The 20,089-nt window shown below is 43.2% G+C and overlaps 1 protein-coding gene across 1 annotated transcript; it reads left to right on the forward strand.

Annotated features, from left to right (window-relative positions):
• Positions 1-12,921: 12,921 nt before the first annotated feature.
• Positions 12,922-18,696, forward strand: opn3 (opsin 3; the record flags this gene model as incomplete). The annotated part of the gene is made up of 4 exons (XM_079280671.1): positions 12,922-13,240; positions 15,191-15,510; positions 17,575-17,826; positions 18,421-18,696. The coding sequence occupies 4 exons, from the start codon at positions 12,922-12,924 to the stop codon at positions 18,694-18,696; spliced, it is 1,167 nt and encodes a 388-aa protein (XP_079136797.1).
• Between the last annotated feature and the right edge of the window lie 1,393 nt (positions 18,697-20,089).

The following is a 20,089-nucleotide window of genomic DNA, read 5'->3' on the forward strand; positions in this document are numbered from 1 at the left end:
CGTGGCTCTTTAGCTGAAATCATTTGAGCACAAGCTGGGTGGAATGATGCTCCCAATTTCCAATCAAAGTAAATCAGTTTTTTCCCAGCTGTGACAGGCTGCATGAGACTGTTATGACAAGTTAAATGGTGGTAGTGTTGTACAATGTGGATACAGATGTAGGTGGGACATTGCATCATAAATATGCATAAATTCACATCTATAATACAAACCATTATCACATATTCTGCATTGTACAAACACATGTCTGCTCATCATCAGACAGAGATGCATGCATTCTCCCACACCTCAGACATGATTAGAATGAAAAGAGGCATTCACATCTGGGAGGTCAAACACAGCTTTTGCAAAAGTAATTCATGGTAATTCGTTTCACGAAGAATGGCCCTTAGCTGCCACAGCGGTGAATACAAATCATCCTTGTGGTATTTCACAATTGTATCTCAAGGTAATGACTCATAGATTTTACCTCCACAACAGAGACGGGTACATTGAAATACTGTGTAGTCTATAATGCATGAAAGCAACCAATATTATACTGTTGTGTCACCTTAAATATCATCGTTCCTGTATATGCACAGGTATTACCACATTCTGCAGACAGGTAGGCAAAAATAAATAATCCAAAAGATCCTAAATGTAATTGTAATGATAAGAGGGTGAATGTTTCATAGAGATGAATAGTCATGATACAACAATATCATACGATATGGCAATTTATATGGTCGAAATGGGCCATAAATGAATACACAAATAAACAATTTAAAACAAATAAATCATGACTGTAAAATAGGATGGAGCAAGATTGTGCATGTGCAACAAATAAAATCGTTTGTATGTCAAAAAAAATAAGCCTGGTGTAAAAGTGAGTCTTCAGAGGAGGGTAGTGAATTTGCCTGCCTTAGTTAGCAGATCACAGATACAGGAAGGAGGCAGGCCGCTCAAGGCTTTAAACACGAGCAATGAAATCTTAAAATGCATTATGTTGTCAGTCAACATTTTGCAGCTGGGCTTCATCCAGTACAGACATTTTGTGTCAGACGATATTTAAAAACTTAATTTCTCTGTTGACTACAGAGAAGAAAGTGTGACTGGCTCTCTTTGAATTTTAGTCGGCCTTATTTTTCCATACACATAAACTATATGCAATATGATGAACGTTGGATGCTGATATATTAAAGTTCATTACCTATATTGACTCCTTAAAAAAGTCCCACAGTACCATACAAAAGACATGACAGACTTTGAACAAAATCAAAAGCACAATTAAAGAATGACCTGCCTACAGGCACTGCAGTCACCTTAAAGTTGGATGTATGTTCTTAAAATAAATATATCATTTATTTAAACACTAGCAAATGCATTGACTGCCATTGAGAAACGCTGAAACCTGCTTGTCAGGGTGCACCTGTCCTGGTTGATGATGCCAATAAAGTCTTCAAAGCTTTTGGCAAACTGGAACTGACGAGTTTCACACTGTGTTTGTATTTTCACACATCAAATTCCACAGCGAGCCCACTAATATCACACTACCCTGGGTAGCAGGTCTTTACATTTTTGCTGGTTTTAGGTCAATTTGGAATCCTCTCACTGCCGCAGAGGGAAACCACCGCGGGGAAAGTTACACATTTCAGCTCGGGAAAATGCCACTTTGTTCATGTAACTGGAGTGAATAAATAGCGGGTGGATGGATGCATGATAGAATGTCAGCCGCAGAGGGGATTGTTAAAGGCGTTGCTCGCATCCCTTCAGGTAGCTCGTCGCCTGCTGACAGAAGATGGCAGATTGATGCGGCGCCTAGATTATCTTGATTAATGGTGAAATTGATTTTCAACAGCAATTAACCTCCGTGGCGTTTGCCTGAGTAATTACAGCAGAAAAAAAAATAATCCTACCACTGCACTGCATGAAAAAGCAATTTCTGACACAAACAGCTGATTTTTGTCTGAGCATAAAGAAAATATATCCTTCGCAGTGGCCTTGCCAGTAAGCAGGGTATACATGATATCCTACACACTCTCCAAGGCTGTGCTCACAGCAAGATGCAAACACCTGTTAGAGCGTATTACAACAGCCATTACCACAGTAAAATACCTTTTAGGCAACACAAAATCCCACTGACACAGAAACGTGTGCCACATAATTAAGAGACTGTGTTACAGTCATTGGGAGCTGTTATTATGTAGGATCATGCGATCGGTCGCTTGTGTATGTCGGTAGTTGTGTGGCTGCGTGCTCAAGGACCACTTGTGGTTGCGTTGACTCGCACGTTCTCAAAATATATTTTTGTATCCTGTTTTAAACTGCCCGCTGACTCCTCACTCACTACTTTTAACCGTCTCCCAGCGTGTAGGGGCCTCTAGTGATAACACAGCTGAGTAGCCTACACCACCGACCCCCAGCCGCCACTTTGTGCCCACAGCGGGGGAATAATAACAAAGAGCATCTTTTTGATGTAACTGTTTGATCTTTATTTGACTTTACAATGAATTTCAAAAAGGAATGTATGAAATGAAATATAAATCTGGGATGACCAATAAAAAATATGCAATTAAATGCAGGTAAGAATTGAATGCCCTATGAGTCAATAGTTTTTTGTTCTTGTCTTTCTTGTTGCATCTATAAAGATTTGCCGTTTCAGTAACCTGATTTTGTCAGGGTGATCAATGATTGAAATGTCGTGTGTTTTGATGATTTTATGGTGTTTGTGAAGGAGTAGAACTCTTCTGGCTCCGGTACAATGATTAAAAATCAATCTCTTCCGTGTGGCCATGTCAGGTCTCTCATTGTTAATTGCATAATCGCAAGAAGTTGGCTGTCACCTGGTTGAAAAGTCAGACAGCCAGCAGCAGGCTTTCTGTAATCATAAGGATGAAAGAGCCCCCACCTGGAAAGTGCAGGGGGGGGGGGGGGGGGGGGGGGGGGGGCAGTCACAGACAATAAAGCTGTCTCTGATATTTGTTGACTTTCATGAAAGAGGTCTGGCTTGGAGCCATCAAACGTCTCGCGTGTGTGTTTCTGTGAATGAGTTCAGAGTTGATGGATTTGCAGCTGCAACGGACCTTTCTGCTGGCAAGAAACATGCAATCCCACTATGCCAACATCAAAGAAGCATCCAAACCGCCTCCCCGAGGGTCTTATTCCTCACAGACGTGCAGGAGAACTCATCCTGCATCAGCAAACCGATTCCTAATGACGTTAGAAGACTTCAAACACGGCTCTGACTCGCACAAAGACGAGGGGTGATGCATTAAAGATGACCCAGTGCTTTGTTTCATTGATAAGATTCCTGAGAGCAGATGATTCTCAAAGTGTCCACCAGGAGGGTTATGAGCATCATACAGTATACATCAGAGAGAGACGCAGACGGCTGCTGAATTGATTTAGGTTACCTCACTGCTCACGTGAGGTTGAACTTTACCCATAAATCAAGGGTTGTATTTCCCTGCCGGCTAACTCAAATAAACAGCAGGATTGGCAGAGACGCTCTGCAACTCCAACTGTTCACTTTTGGGGAGAATACTTCTTTATCAAAGGAAATAATCCATGACACTTATAATTACAAATGTCACACTGTTTGGTCAGTTGGTATAATACATAAATGATTCAACCCAAATCCAGTTCATTGAAGCTTTTACATTGGATGTTCAAAATATCTGGTGTAGTTTAATAAACAAGCTATGATTGTTCAGGCAAAAGTCACAGCGCCATTGAATCAATGACTTTATGAGACAGGCTACTGGCTGACCCTGCTGATTCACAATCTACAAAGCCAGTCAAAGTTTATAGGAAATGCTTTTATTGCTTAAAACATTGGCTGCTAATATGACCAATACTTCAGTTCAGCGGGCGATACAGAATAAAAAATCCGGGCACGAAAGTTTGATTATACGAGGGAGCCGAGCAGGGAACATGAAAAAAAGATATGTCTTTTTAACATCATATCAGCAATAGCCAGGGAAATGGCGTAAATAATTATTTATATTTTGAAGCATTGCTCTGGTTTTCAACATTGTTTTTGTTTTGAACCCCTGCATCTGGCCAAGAAACAATTCCAGCACAATATTCCTTGTAAAACCTCATGTTTTTGTTTTTAAGTTTCAGTTTGTGTAGGGATTAAACAAACAAGATATACGATGTGTTGATTACTCTTTTATGAAGAGAATGAAAGAAAAAAAAGACGCCAGGATTATTCAGCAAACCTACGTGGTTTTATGTCTTTACTGTGAGGTTCTGACCTGCACCCACCTGGGTCACATGCAGGTAAAGGATATCACTGCTGGAAGTAATTCATCTCACTCAACACTGCTGTGTAGTTTGTCAGACAGTCTTGCATTTCTTTTATATTTGCTTCTCGAATGGTTGAACGAGTGTAAAATGAGAGTATGGTGCTACGCTCTCATCGAACCAGAGTCATTGAAGATGTATTCTCTCATATTCAAACGTTTTGGTCAATGTGAAGGAACGTGTACGCTCTCAATTAGATGCTGACAGAAGAGTCATTCGACTGATATTCTAAGCCATTAAATCTCAAGCTAGTTGGTTGATGTATAACGTGTGACTTTTGATAACAATTTACTATTAAGACACATGACCAACCGTCTGACCTCAGTTCACCTTAAACCTGACCAGGACATGGCTGCAGGTCTGTTGTCACTGTGAGGAGATTAGCTGGACAGAGACGGTGGCTCAGAGAGGATCAGATGGCCTCCGACCTGTCACCATGCTCTGACTATGTTACCTGCTTTCACCCCACACGTCACTATACGTTTTCGGGCCCTGCTGGGGGGGCTGCTGAGTGGATCATCATCACTAATTAACCTCACAACAGGGGCGACGCCATCATATCGAATGGCTGCTGCCTGAGTGTATCCCCATTGTTCAAGTCATCTCTGCTGTAGTATACTGGAGATTGGAGTTTCACTCTCTGCATAAAAGCTGACAAGGAAAACAATTGTGCATTCAAAGCTCAATGTCCTTCATTGAAGTTACAATTGCAAATCTTTCTTTTCGTTTCTCTAGAGCAATAACTGGTAATTACAGGTGTGTTTTGGGATTTTACATTACCAATAATCATTCAGCGATAGACTTAACAGACATTTACTGAAATGAAAATCTTTGAGATTATTACTTCAAGTAACTTCATGACACCAGTCACCACTCAGTCCGCACACTGTCAGCATAATCAACCTTAAGTACCACACATGAAAGGTGCTACATGCTCATAATGTAGAGTGTATGTTTACACCGAAGCATCGATTAAAGTAATGAGATATTCTATGAGCAGCGTCTGTCAATACCTGTCCTGCTCCAGTCGCTGTGTGACATTTACCTGACTTTTAGAGCTCCAGTGCATCACTTCCACTGTGATTTCCAAGTCGTCTGCTTCCTTCTTCCCCTTAGAGTCCTGCTTTAAAATAAAATACAGTTACCGTATTGTCTAACACTCACAGCTGTACACTCATCCTGGATTTTGCTGCTCATCTATGACCTTTTGTCTTTCGATTCCACTGCCAATAGGATATGAAGCTAAGAATAATGGCGACTTTAAACAATGCAGTAAAACACCATCTGCTTATGCCTGCTGAGGTTTCTGTCACTTTCCACTGCAGCAAAATAGTTTAGTTATAGTATATTGCATAAGTTAATATCTTTGCTTGTAATGTTTTTTACTTACCATAGTAACAACGTGTTCCAGATCCAACCGCCTTTGATGCACGAACACTGCCAGCAAACCGGATGAGAGTTATTGCACTCCAGCGTTCAGCTCCAAGGCACCGCTGTCTCAGACACCATCACTTCAGATGCTTTAAACAGCAGGGGCCTTAACGCGCGTCAAACATAGGAGAGCCCTATAAATAAATCGAACTTGGCAGCGACAGCACTTGGTAATTAAGAGTAAACATGATTAGCAAACGCCCACTCACATATGTGGGAAGTGAGTGAATGAAACTACTTGGTATTTACCGCAGCATATAAACACAGGGTTCCCGCTGCACAGTCAAATATATGCAAAAGCAATCGGACAGTAATAACTATACATTTCATTATGATCTCATTTACTTCAGCGAGCGAATATGCTAAAGAGCGGTACGCGTCTCTTCCCTGTCACAGAGAGTTGTTTCCACTGCACCACTGCTCAGTGCTAATCACATGACTAGTAATATTCAAAACAAGCTGTTATTTATTTTCACTGAAGCAATCCCGCTATTTTGTGTCAGTATATTGAGACGTAACTGTGTCATAAGCCGGATATCGTATGGTGAGCGGGACAGTGGTTTCTGTTTGATAATGCACATTCGAGACGTGTCCCTCTGTAAGTTTAATTCAGCATCTGCACACACACTCACAACACAGTCAACTGAATGAGCACTTGACTGTTGATTATTTTCAACAGCTTAGCATCTTAGCTTAGCAAACCTAGCTGTTTCCTGAAATGTCAAACCACATTCCTTCAACCTTTCAGTTGATTCATTTAGTATTTCAATTACATTTGAATCCAGTCGGTCCTACCTCGAGGTTTTTGCAAGAATCTGGTTTCTTCCTTAGTTCCAGAATGCTATGAGTGTATATTCAGGAGCTGCTGATATTTAATCAGGCTAAACCTCCCTGAACTCTCCGTGTTATTGGAGTAGAGCAACATTAAACCAGCAGTTTAAACTTAAGGCGTGTACCAAAGCAGTTATAAGCTAATGGACCAATAGCCCTATGAGCATGCTCATACTTTTTGTAATGTTTCCTATGAATTCCTTTTGATGTATATGTTGCTGTGTCTGTAAATAGAGTCGAGCTCTGTATGTTGCCTTGAGCAGGATACTTCTGTCGCAAATTAGCACGTCTAAAGTAATGACTGTGTTGTGATTGCCTGACCTGCAGGACGGGATGACGATAATTATGTAAATCAATTGTGAAATGGCAAGAGATTTATTTGAAATAGCCACTACCATTTCTCAGGGGAGCCTCCTCCAGACACACACAGTACACAGTTGACATCTCTGGCCTCTGCTAACACCCGCCCACCACAACTCCAACCTTATGAATTTGCAAATGATATTTTTGAGTCTGAGATGCTTATTATAACAGCGTGCACATGCCCCTTGTGTGTTGCGGACATCGATCCAATTAATGCGATGGGGAGGACCACCGGTTGTTTATGAATCAGCCCTTCTCACTGTGACAGCAAAGGACATTCAAGATGACACTGACGGTTGCTTGCAGTGCATGTTTCAGACTGAGGTCATTGTGAGGTAGTTATATAATGATGGCCGCTGCAGGAAAGTTAGCCAGAGTTAAATACAAACACTCTGATTCTGATGGCGGATTTAGAAAGCAGCACTTGACTGGCATGAGATCACCCAGGGGGGAGGTGAGGAGACAGAAAATAGACGGCTAAGTGTGTGATGGATGCTTTTAAAGCCTCAACGCTGCGTATGAAGAGTGTATCTGCAAATGCCACGGATAGCAAAGATGAGTCTTTCTCTACGTCAGTTTTAGCAGGCACCGGTGCAGGAGGAGGTGTGTGTTGTGTTTTTATATTGACTTAGAAGCCGTTTGCGGTGTTGCACTGTGTACGGTCAGTGCTCAAAAGAGTGATCGGTGAAAGACCACAACTAAAGCAAGTGCTGCTGCACAGACATTACAGCTGCAATCTGTCTGTGAAGGGAGAGGAGTCTGACAAATGTGTGTGTGTGTGTCAGACAATTGCCTACTTATACATGGAGGAACATTAGCATTCATTTGGATTTCAGTTTTGCTTTCTCATTTTAGCTCCTTTTTTGGTCTCCAGTGACTCCTGAAGGAAATATCTATGTTTTTAACTGCAAAAACTCGAGAACCAATTGTACAAAAAACATCACGCTCCACACTGCGTTTCCTTAGGTGCTGAGCAAAACACCTGCCATGACATCGTTGCATTCCCCACCAAACATTAGAGCTCTACGCGTCACTTGGGTGCAGAAGCTCCCGCGAACATCAAGTGCCAGCGAGCTGTACCCAGCATGCCGTTCGGCAGTGTAAGGGGTCCTCTCTCAATACACTAGTGGGTATACGCACGACTAATAAATAAGTCCCGTAGATCTCAAGAGCTCACGCTTACAAGTGTGAAGTCGATCGGATGAACATGTCGAGAAAATCGACAGACTGACCCACAAACAGTCTCCTTGCATTTAAGAATTCAATTGAAATAAATTTGAATTTATTGCAGCTTTTCTGCACTGCTGCGACAGGAAACAATGTTGAAGAGAGCAGAGGTTTTTTGAGGGCTGGAAAACCAAAACCATAAGCTAAAGAAGGCCAAAACTGTGAGCTTCAGAGTTGCCTCAAAAACACCGTGTGCAATAGCAGACAGCAGCCTTGCAACCAAACCTTTTTGACTCCGTGCCTCCACTGGAGGGGAGAAACCTCCAGTGGAGGCACGGACAATAGATCTGAAGCGACCAGGAATACCTCTACTGCTCCTCTGTGGCTCACTGTCAGTGATGACCTTTTAATGTCTCTCTATGGCATGTTAATACATGTTCTTTTTATATGAATTCACTGTGATGTAAGGCTTATTCACACACACACACACACACACACACACATACGTCCATCTTATCCAATTACTGCAGGAGCAAGATATGGTTTACGATGATTAATTATTCATAACTCAATGAAGATGCAGCACATCTGGAGTCTGCTCCTCTGAATCCCTTTAAACGATTATTTCTTGAGTTCAGGTGACATCATTGCGCGGCGTGATTAAGTTGCTTCAGGGCAGAATTAGGGCACCAGTCTGTGACTCGCTGTGCTTAGGGTTTAATTCTGTCTGGCCTAGCAGCTGCACACGGCATTTGACTTGAGAGACATTAGAACAGCGTGATTGAGCTCGTTTTGAGGGAAGCTCCACGGCCTAACCATGCACCTGCACACCTCGTTTACATGTGCCAATATTTATCTCTATTCCCCATTATAGGACATTTTAAAATTAGAGATTGCTTTCCCTGTTGAGCTTTTAGCTGATTTAGTTTTGATCTATATTTCATCTCACCCTGGAATAACCTTAGATGTGTCTTTCCGATGTCGAAGACAAAAAACGCTGCGTGACTCACACATTTTTATTCCTCAGACAGACAGCGGAGCTCCTTTGGCGAATTCTCAATGACACCCTGTAATGTCAGTGAGGAGGAAGGATGATATGTGATGATAGATTTCTCCATCGCTGAATGCCAAGTGTGATAATGTCAGTGGCAATCACTGTCCTGAGAGAGAAACGTGACATGAAGTACTGAGCTCCATCAAAGTAAACAGCTTATACCCAAAAGAGAGACCGGGCATGCACAAGCACTTTAGCTGCAATAAAAGGATGAAAGCAGATGTGCAGAGCTAAAAGCACACTTTCTGTCTGCACCGTCCCCTGTCCTCAACTTCCAAGTTACAGTTTTTCTCAATTGCTAAAACACTGAAACCCATTGGCTGAACAAAGTTCTCAGTTGCCTGAACTCATTTAGCTAATTGTGCAGTCTGTTGTCAATACCTTAAACTGTGTCACATGGTAAAACACAATTTGCAGATCTCACTTAGATTTTTCAGCAAAACTCTAAACACATTCTCAGTCTCAAAACACATTCTGCACTGTAAAGCACATGTCATCCATACTGGTAAACACAAGTGGCAACAATCAAATACAAATAGAGAACACATGTCATTGATTCAACACAATCACTCAAAATTGATTTCACTTGTATCAAATGATGTGACACAACCAATATAAGCCAGTTTAGAGAGCAAACAGGTGGTTGAAGGTGATGTCGACGAAGTGCTCTGGCCTGACCCAGCCCAAAGACAAGAGGAAGCACATTGATGATATGTTGACTCCTTTGATTTTTGTCCCTTTTACTGTAGTATTGTATACTGTAGTAGGCCTACAGTGCATTGTAGGCTGTATAATGTACAATACGTAAACAAATTGTATGGCCTTGAACATGGTGCTTTCTATTTGTTACAGTAACAGTACTGACTGCTCAATAGATGTTGACTGGCTGCAGGTTCATATCAACAAAGAACAAGAATTCCAGTGTCACAGAGACAAAGGACATGTTTGTGAGATGCAGGGTACAGTACTGTACAAATAGGGCTACAAGGAGGAGGAAGAACAAAAGAAATTGCAAAGAGCAAAGCACAGTAGTCATTTCTGATCAATTTTGAGCGACTGTAATAGAACATGTTTTCGTTCATATGAAATTTGTTTTCAGATTAAAAATCGACTTCTCCCTGAGAACTATATGTTTTGAACAATGTGCTTTCTGTTTATTGGTGTATTGTTTACTGACTGCTTGACAGTGTATATTATTTTGATCACTTTGTTTATGATTTGAGAGCAGTGTTTGATTTTGAGCACAGGTAAAACTGTTTTGAGGCGAAAGTTTCATTTTGCAAGAGGATTCAGAGGTTTTGTAAATAGTGCTTGAAGATGAGGTTTTGTGTTTACAGTTTTGAGAGAATGGGTGACCGTTTCAAGAAATGTGTCTTAGCAATCGAGAAAAACTCGTGTCCTCTCTGGTAATCCCTCGGTGGGAGCAGGGGTATGATAAGGCACACAGCCGTTTGAGAGAACCATTGGGCCGCTACAGCTTGTGGTCAAGGGGCTCCTACGGTGCCACTTCAGGTGTGACAGGGCACTGAAATTAGTCAGGATCTAATATTATATGTAATGTCTTACTGATGCAGGACTTTATTTAATTTCTCATTTGAGATGAGCATTGTGCTTTTAATTTCGAATGAATGGCTACCTTTCCAGGCGAATGCAGAAATGTAAAAAGTCAGCAAACGAAACACCTGTTTCGCCTGCTGATGGGCCCTATCTTCCGCGGAGCGCTCACAAGAGACAAACAGCACTTTGGTCTCAATGAAGCTACTCGCTGCAGCGAAGATTATTGAATTAAGTGTAGATTTGTGAAAGTGATGGGACAACCTGTGCAGAGCTCTCTCATGTCTGAAGCACGGATGTTCGTGAAAGTGAAAAGCCACTTAAAAATTCATTCTAGACCCCATTCACAGTACAGTGACAGTACAGTAATTACATCTTGGGTATGGGGGGGGGCCACCGCGGCGGTTGCTTGTGTGCATGCGAGCAGAAGAGTGCTGTGATTGAAGGCTCATATGCTCAGAGGTTACCTTCACTCAATAGAAGCTGTTATGTCCATTGACTCTTTTCAAATTCAGATGTCACAGTGTTTTGATTGAGAGGTTGAAGAAACTCTGACCGGAGGTAGAACGCAAAAGAGGAAAGTCAATAAGAGGCATCTGTCTTGAAGTACTTCTGGAGATTATGTCAGCAGTCAGCACCAAAGGCTATAGAGAGATGCCTCCAGAGAACATCCAGTACCAGGCCTATAGAAGGACATCTTGTCAATGAAGCCCTTCAATTTCAGTCATTCACAACACATTTTTCAATTGGTTATTCCCAATGATGCCTGAGCGCCGTTGACCAATTTTGCTGCTTGTTTTGAAGTGTTGCTGGCCCGAGCGATACACCCATGGATCACAGCTGACGCAACTGTTTTGCAATGTAGCAGCATTATTACGCCAGCAGCAGCTGCTCTCCTGCAGCGGTATTTACACTGAAAGGTCAAAGCAATGTGACGTGTGACGACATGTTCCAGGCGCTTACAGCGGCCGGCACTTGGTACAAAGCCCAGTATAAGAGGACACATTTTATCAGGCTACAAGAGCCAGTCTGTGACATACAGTAAATCCTTAAATGCCTAAATACCTTCAGACTGGGAATGAACACCAGTGGATGGGCACAATTATCTGCAGCAGAGTTCAAACTTTCTCAGAGCGTGTGTGTGTCGTGCGCATTGTGTTATTCGAGAGAGTTCGGCTGTTTCGAATCAACGTGTATAGGCACTGAGAAATGAGGTCAGACAAACAATGTCGCTGCGGGTGACCCACATCTTAACAGGGTGACATTTTCTGTGTGGACACAAGACGAGACGACTGGAGAAAGAGGAGCACCTCGAAATGTCACCGGAGGTGCAGACGCACAGCAATCAAGAAAAAAGTCAGCAGAGTTGCTGTCATTTTGATGACTAGTACATGCGATACTGTGGGTCGTCGGGAAGTGACGTAGCCGCTGCCAGGCCTTCCCATAATGATGAAAGTTTACTTTTGTGGTACTTGGGATCCTGAAAATGCACTTTTTTCTTTTGGAACCACCTTTTTCTGCTATCCACACACTCGATCTCCTATCATTCTCCCAGCTCCCATAAACGGTTCGGCACGGTTATGAAAACATTCACATATACTAGAAATGTATCCTGTCATACTGCAGGAGCACAATTAGATTCACCTGTGGGGCTCCAGTGAGCAGCTGTGGTGTGCAAACATGCTTTGTCACCTGCATGCTGCAGGTGAGAGGAATCTGTGAATAAAAACACCTGCTTAGTGTTTAGTTCGGACTTTTCTGTAGAGTTGATGGTTTTTTTTGTGTGGTAGCCTAATACATGTGCTGATAGTGATTGTAAATCATATTCAGCCTCCATATATATATATATACAGTATATATTTGAAAATTACGAATCATCACTGTCTGTCAAATTCAATCAATCAGACTTCAAAATAAAAGTGGGAATTGCCACTAATGTGTGTATAGTATGAAATGCAATTAAAATCCTTTTGACACGCAGGTCAAAAACGAGTTTACATTGAAAGCATAGCCCGGAAATGCAACGTCAACGTCTGCCGTGCGATCCGTCCGGTGTGACAGTTGTACACTGACCCAGTTTCAAGCAAACAACAGTCTCGGGCTGGTTTGAATTGACGGCGCGGGGAGCGCGTGGAGGAGCGGCGTGGACACCCGACGGTGTCTCGTGTTCAAGGCGCGCGCTCAACACACCGCACGCACAGCACAATGCTGGGCACCAAGTTTGCATCCGCGCAATGAATCCTGCCAACGAAACCAGATCGGAGAGAACTACGGAACATTACATTTTTCCAGCCGGCACCTACAAACTTCTCGCTTTCGCCATCGGGACCATCGGAGTGTTCGGCTTTTGCAACAACGTTGTTGTCATCGTACTCTACTGCAAATTCAAGAGACTGCGGACGCCCACCAATTTGTTACTGGTCAACATAAGTTTGAGTGATCTGCTGGTTTCTGTCATCGGAATAAACTTCACGTTTGCTTCGTGCATCAAAGGCGGTTGGATCTGGAGCCAGGCGACATGTATCTGGGACGGCTTCAGCAACAGCTTGTTTGGTGAGAGAGATGACGGGAGGGCATGTGTTTATTATACTAGCATGTATTTATCAATATTGTCACACAAACATTTTACTAAAATAGCTTTTGTATTGAATTTATTTAACTGTGTCCCTATTTCATTTCAAACTATGGGTAGAATAATATTCTGACACAATTCAGAAAATGAGCAAACGCAGTTTGATGTCATGTAATTAGTTGGGAGGCAGTAAGCTACAGATCACTATATAGCGCATGAAAGAAGCATATTCCACGTAGAAATGATTTCTATAAAACACATGTTAATATAGGTGACAGATAAACACAATATTTTAAATGTTGACACTTTTTTTCTCTCAGCTTTTGGATGGATAAAATGCAATTTACTGACCTTTTATTCAGTGATGTGCTACAATAAAACCAAACGACCCCGAATCCATTCCAATGAAATACTATTTCCTCTGACTGTATGTGTTTTGTTTTTTTTATGTAAAATGAGCACATTGTGCGGGTCATTGCTTTATGCAGAGGAATGATTTTGTCACCAGCGTCACGCTTTCCACCTTCACACTTCACTGTAACGCGATTGTCCAATTATTAGCAGCACAGTCAGCAACTGTGTCCAGCAGCGAAGTGTGAATGAACGCTCAGGGTCATCGTCCAGGTCCCCCCCCCCCCCCCCCTCTCTCTCTCTCTGTAGGAATCCAGGGGAGGACAGATGTGAGATTATGAGCTCATTAGAGCAGCAAACCCTCAAGCTTATCAGCAAACCGAACGCAGAGACGCGGTGGACGGTTTGCCCTCTCCTTCCATCGTCCTCTTGTCCTCTAGTAGTGGACATTGGCTTCTTTTTTGCACATGACCAGATTCAAAGTTGACGTCTGTGTTCAGGACTTAGGGATGTCTCCCTTCGTCGCTGAAATGACATTGAGCAGAAAGGATGTGGCGTCCTGCTGCTTTTGGCACCAGAAGTTATTATGGTGACATCGCATCGTCAGAACTCCCCTGCTCATTCACAGTAGTTGTCCACATTTACCGAGTGACATTTTTACTTGTGGAACCCCAAGCTCGTCCAGTTATCCATTGGTACGAACATCACAAATGTGGAAAAAGCCAGATTTCCCAGCACCGGCACCTGATAAACAAATCACATAGATTTATCTGCACAGGAGACGGACATGCCGTCATCTTCCTGCCTCATCATATGTGTTACTCAGAGCAGGGTGGTGTCAGTGTGCCAGATACACATGCGCACACACACACACACACACACACACACACACACACACACACACACACACACACACACACACACACACACACACACACACACAGGGGCCACAGCAATGAACCCTGGCAGCTCTGTCAATGCACGTCCGTCTGAAACTCTAGCTGGGTTAATGTGGCTCAAGCTGAGTGCACAACCCGAAACAAGTCACCAAATACAGTGTGTGTTTGTAATTTGCACGTCTGCCCATTGACACTTTCCCCCGTGTTGCTCCCATTAAATCAAGAGATGCCATTACAGACGGAGACTAAAAGGACATCAGAGTATGTAATTGTATAGATATGTAGGTTACGTGGGGGTGTGTGTGATGTGCGTTGACCAAAAAGATGCAGAATCAGTGTTAGATGCTGTACCTTGGACTCTGGCTTGCATATATGGAAACAAAATAGAGCAATTTGATAGAAGGCGCATACACATTCAGCATCAATGCAGGCTGTGCAATGCAGGTCTTAGAGGTGTGTGTGTGTGTGTGTGGGAGGTAAGCGTCTCTTTCTGTGAGTTTTTAAGGATTCATAACGGAGTGCTTGAATGTGCCGTTCAGCACCAAGATGCTCGGACTTGTGTTTGTACATAGAGCGATGAAACTCATTCAGTCTGAGTAGCCACTGACCCAGATCCTGCAGCGAGGGCTATACATTACTCAACGCGGCCGTCTCTCCCTCTCCCCCTTCTTCTCCTGCCAGGCATCGTCTCCATCATGACGCTGGCGGCCCTGGCCTACGAGCGCTACATCCGGGTGGTCCACGCCCAGGTGGTGGACTTCCCCTGGGCGTGGCGGGCCATCGGCCACATTTGGCTGTACTCCCTGGTCTGGACGGGGGCCCCTCTGCTCGGGTGGAACCGCTACACGCTGGAGATCCACCGGCTGGGCTGCTCCCTGGACTGGGCCTCTAAGGACCCCAACGATGCCTCCTTCATCCTCCTCTTCCTCCTGGCCTGTTTCTTTGTGCCTGTGGGTATCATGATCTACTGCTATGGGAACATCCTCTACGCGGTGCAAATGGTAGGTCATGCTTTTCAGTTGTTTGCATATTTGATAAATCATTTATTATTTAGACCAATAGAGCCACTTCAAACCCTCTCAGGTTCATTTGAATGAAAAGAAACTCCTTGACCTTCACTGTTCAGGTGCTGCCTTTCACTCCTCTTTAATTACAGGATTTTTTATGTTTTTCTATCATGATATAGGCTTGTCCTGTACAGTGGAAATCATTTGAAAGCGCTCTGATCCTTGGGCCTGTACTGATACTTAGAAGTGATGCCTTTAGGTGTCCCTGAAGACAGCCTGGCAATGCGTATGTGAATTGTGAGCAGGCTGGGAGGATGAGAGTTCATGTTAACGATTCCTGCAAAAAGAAATAAACTGTAGAAAGTGTGTCTCATAGAAATTGGGGAGCCCCAAGATTCCCTAATTTGTTTGTGCCTGTAAATTCTTCAAATGTCAGTACCTTTGAGCAGATTGCCTCTAACGTGTTTGAACAGGATAGTAAGTAAGCGTGTAAATGAGAAAAAAAACAATATGCAATTTTAATCAAATGACCCAGATGTCCTCCTGCATCAACAGTCGCTATCTCTGCTTCCTTTCGTATTCACAACCGTGTAGGAAGTGTGACCTCAGAGGCCTGGGAGGACTCGGTACACGTCACAGCGTTTTGGGAGACGCTCTGAAAATCTTCAAAGAGAAGTGCTCTGAACTCTACAGAGTATTTTTAACTTCATATGAAGCAAATATAAATGCAGACTTTTTAAATTCATGAATAGAAATAGACGCTTGCCATGATTCCATCAGAGGTCTTGAGGGAGTCTAGAAGGCGCTCGCCACTTTAACTGCATAGCGTCATCAGACACGGGTCTATTTACTGAGGCATTACAATGTTACCAAGACCACGGTAATAAGGAGTTATAGAGACGACCATAAAGACGTGTTATGCTCCTAAATAGAAACATTCTCAATGTCAGGTGTCTCTGTTTTGCTCAAGCTGCTTTTATGAATGATTTAAAGCGATACTATCTCCCTTTTATAAACGAAAAGTCTCATAAATTAGCAATAAAATGCACCGTTTCCCAATTCATTACACTCTGCTAAAGATCGGTCTAGTATGAGCACTAGCTTAATGTTAGCAAAACTGTGGGTCGGTATTGCACTTCACTGACTTCATGATTCTTCCTCACTTATGCTACTGTTAAATTGCATTTTCACATTTAGCATTATCCAATAATTGTTACTTCTCCACACAGTAGGGTGCGGTTTAGCAAAGGTTATATAGTCTTTATATAATTGTGCTGTACACATGACATCTGTTGCACTTCTGTCCATCCTGGGAGAGGGATCCCTCTATGAGGGTCCCGGGACAGAGCACGTTGCATGTGTACAGATTGTAAAGCCCTCTGAGGCTGATTTGTGATTTTGGGCTGTACAAAATAAATTTAAATTGAATTTAAATGATATGAATCTCTATAGTAAACAGCACATGCAAAGAGAGGAGACAGTTTCTCTCTGATCTCCAGTGTAGTTAGACAATGTTCAAACATTTCTCCGAGTTCCCGTTCATCAGTGCTGTTTGTTTAGGGTGTGTCCTCCCCTACCACCACTTCTGTCGTTTGCTGAGGATTGAAGCAAACACAGAAGTGCCAAAAACTGCAGTTCCTCAAATTCAGGCCACCTGAGGCTGGCTCCAAAAGCGAGTCAATCCCCATAGAGCCCCGTGGCCAACTTTACAGCAGAAATAAATGTGTGTGTAGCCTGGTATGTTCCAAATCACACTGCAAAATTCACAATTTTTGTTGCAGAATTTGGCTGCAGTAATCCAAAAAAAGTTGCATTAAAGGTCAGCTAAGTCAGTTGTTCCCAACCTGGGGGTCAAAGAAAGCTTCTATCATGCTAACATCTATCCGACCAAAATGATGTTAGCACTGTAGGGCTGGCTTGTCTCCCACCCATCATCACACGCACGTTCAAATCAACAGACTTTTGGACATTTGATCCAAACCAGCAACAATCTGGTCCCAAAACAGCCTGTTTTCTGCTACCTCATGATAGCATCTTAATCTCCCCCGTTTCTTGTAGCTGCGCTCCATCCAGGACCTCCAGACGGTTCAGATCATCAAGATCTTGCGGTACGAGAAGAAGGTGGCCGTTATGTTTTTGCTGATGATCTCCTGCTTCTTGTTGTGTTGGACGCCCTACGCCGTGGTGTCCATGTTGGAGGCCTTCGGCAGTAAGAACATGGTCTCTCCCACGGTGGCCATCATCCCCTCATTCTTTGCCAAGTCCAGCACGGCCTACAACCCCCTCATCTACGTGTTCATGAGCAGAAAGGTTGGTAGTCCAAAAGCTCTTTTGAGAATAACTTTTTCTTTTTATTCGTGGTCAACTTAAAGACCTGCGAACAATGAGGACATCAGTACACAGTGCTCCTCTTCTTGCTGGTGGGGGTGAGGTCAGTGACGAGGTTCAACCGGCATAGCAGACCCATGTTTTGCCGGCGTCTGGAGTACAATATGTTTGTTGGAGCGCTCTGATTGGCCACTTCCTTTGTTCAGTTGATTGTTTTTCCCCACCAGTAACCACAGCTGAACTCAGTATTATAGGGTAAATCAATGGTGTGAGGGGTTGTTCTCCTCTTGCGCTGCTCCAGTTTGTGGTTTGAGTAGAAAAACCAGTTTTTTTATTCATTTATTTTTATGTGCATTTTTGTTGGGTTTTGAAACAAAATAATGCAGAATTCAACAACCCAGAAGTCGTTTTTTTGACATTCTTCGAGAATGAAATATGCATCTAGTATCCCAAGATTTAATATGTGTAGTGTGCGTGGGAATGAAATGATCTTTTACACTAGTCTTAGTTTTCTGGCGTACTGATATTGTGTGTTTTTGACAGGGTGCTATTTCATCCTCTTACTCCCTCTCACAGTTCCGGCGCTGTTTGCTGCAGCTGCTCTGCTCGCGGTTCTCCTGGCTGCAGTGCGGCCTCAAAGAGCGCCCCCTGGCTCCGGTCCAGCGCCCCATCCGACCGATCGTGGTGTCCGCGGCGGCGTGCGGCGGCAGGAACCGGCCCAAGAAGAGGGTGACTTTCAGCTCCTCGTCCATCGTCTTCATCATCACCAGCAATGACTTTAACCACCTGGACGTGACCTCCAAGACTCGAGAGTCCTCGGAGGTCAACGCCTTTCAAGTGAGGCCGTTGTGATCCGCAAGGGACTGGGACTACTCGGCCCCACCACTCAGTATGCCTTACATAATCTTACAACATTACAACATGCCAAACCGAACCAAAAACAATCCTTCTCTGAACCTCCCGGGACATTTCTGCGTCCACACACAGTTACATGTTACAACTAGTTGTAAATATCCAACTGTCAGCCCGAGAATCTCAGCTCAACCTTTTTCCTGACGGTGTTTTGTCTCAGCAGGTAGTATGAAAGCTTGACATCTTCTACATCAGCTGTGGTGATATAAGCACATAAATAACTAGTGCTATGTTTCTCTTTAGATAAAGAATCGCACTTATTTGTCAGAGTTTTTGGGGACCCGAGTGGATGGACATGTGATAGCGGATGTCTTTTCTTGGTTGGTACCCAACTGCAGGAGTGTAGCATGGAAAACAAGCCGTAGCTCCTTAGCCATGAACAATAATACATTGTTGTGTATGGCTTCAATAAAGAGATCCTATTTTAAGCTACCCAGCTTGTGTACCTTATCTCATTTCAATCGCAAATCTCTGGTGTGAAATGACATTTGGTGGATTTCTATGTATGAGGACCCAGAGGAGTGTAGATAAGAGATGAGTGGGACCTCGGTGTGCTGCAGTGAGACACTCCTTTCATAACCTCCTGGGCTGTCGGCTATGAATAGACGTGACGAATGGATGTCCATCGCTGATCAAACCCTTCACCAGTGAGGACGTGTGACGGAGAATATGCGGAAGAAATCTGTTTGGTTTCTTGCTTTTCTTTTAACCAAATATCACTCAAAATAAGCGTCTCCAATCTATTCTGTGAAGCCAAATTAAAATATATATAAACAAAATAGTGTTATTAAAGAGGTACTGCACAATTAAACATGTTTTTAGAGCTGTAAACCAAATGATGTGACTGATGAAACAGCAGTGCCGTTGTCTTCATTACATTTCCCTCCAAATGTATAAAAACAAATCTGTATTTCGCAGGTTCAAAATGGCTCAACGCGACATGTACTTTTTAAACTCAGCCTTGAACCGTGACTTGTCGCAGGAGATCTGGCGGGATTTATCTGTGAAGTGCAACTCAGCAGCTCCTGCGTCACACATTTCACGCCAAATCTAAATTATTTTCTAAATGAATGCTCTGAACGTTGCTCTATGGGGCAGAGCATGCGCACCAGAGACTTCCGCCTGCTGAGCTCGGCTAACTTCTGGGTTAGCCCGATGCTAACTTGAATGGGGATAAAATAATTTAATCGCGCGTCTCTTCCAGACTTTCCGATGATCAAATTCTGAAACTGAAACGAGTAGTTTTCGGTGATTGTGTCACCGTAGTATTCCAAGCCTCGTTTACGCTGCACCCCACCGTCCCTCATTCCCAAAAGACCCCCGGGGCGGTAAA

This window comes from Melanostigma gelatinosum (assembly GCF_949748355.1).
Source record: "Melanostigma gelatinosum genome assembly, chromosome: 12".
In the NCBI taxonomy this organism is placed as follows: Eukaryota; Metazoa; Chordata; class Actinopteri; order Perciformes; family Zoarcidae; genus Melanostigma; species Melanostigma gelatinosum.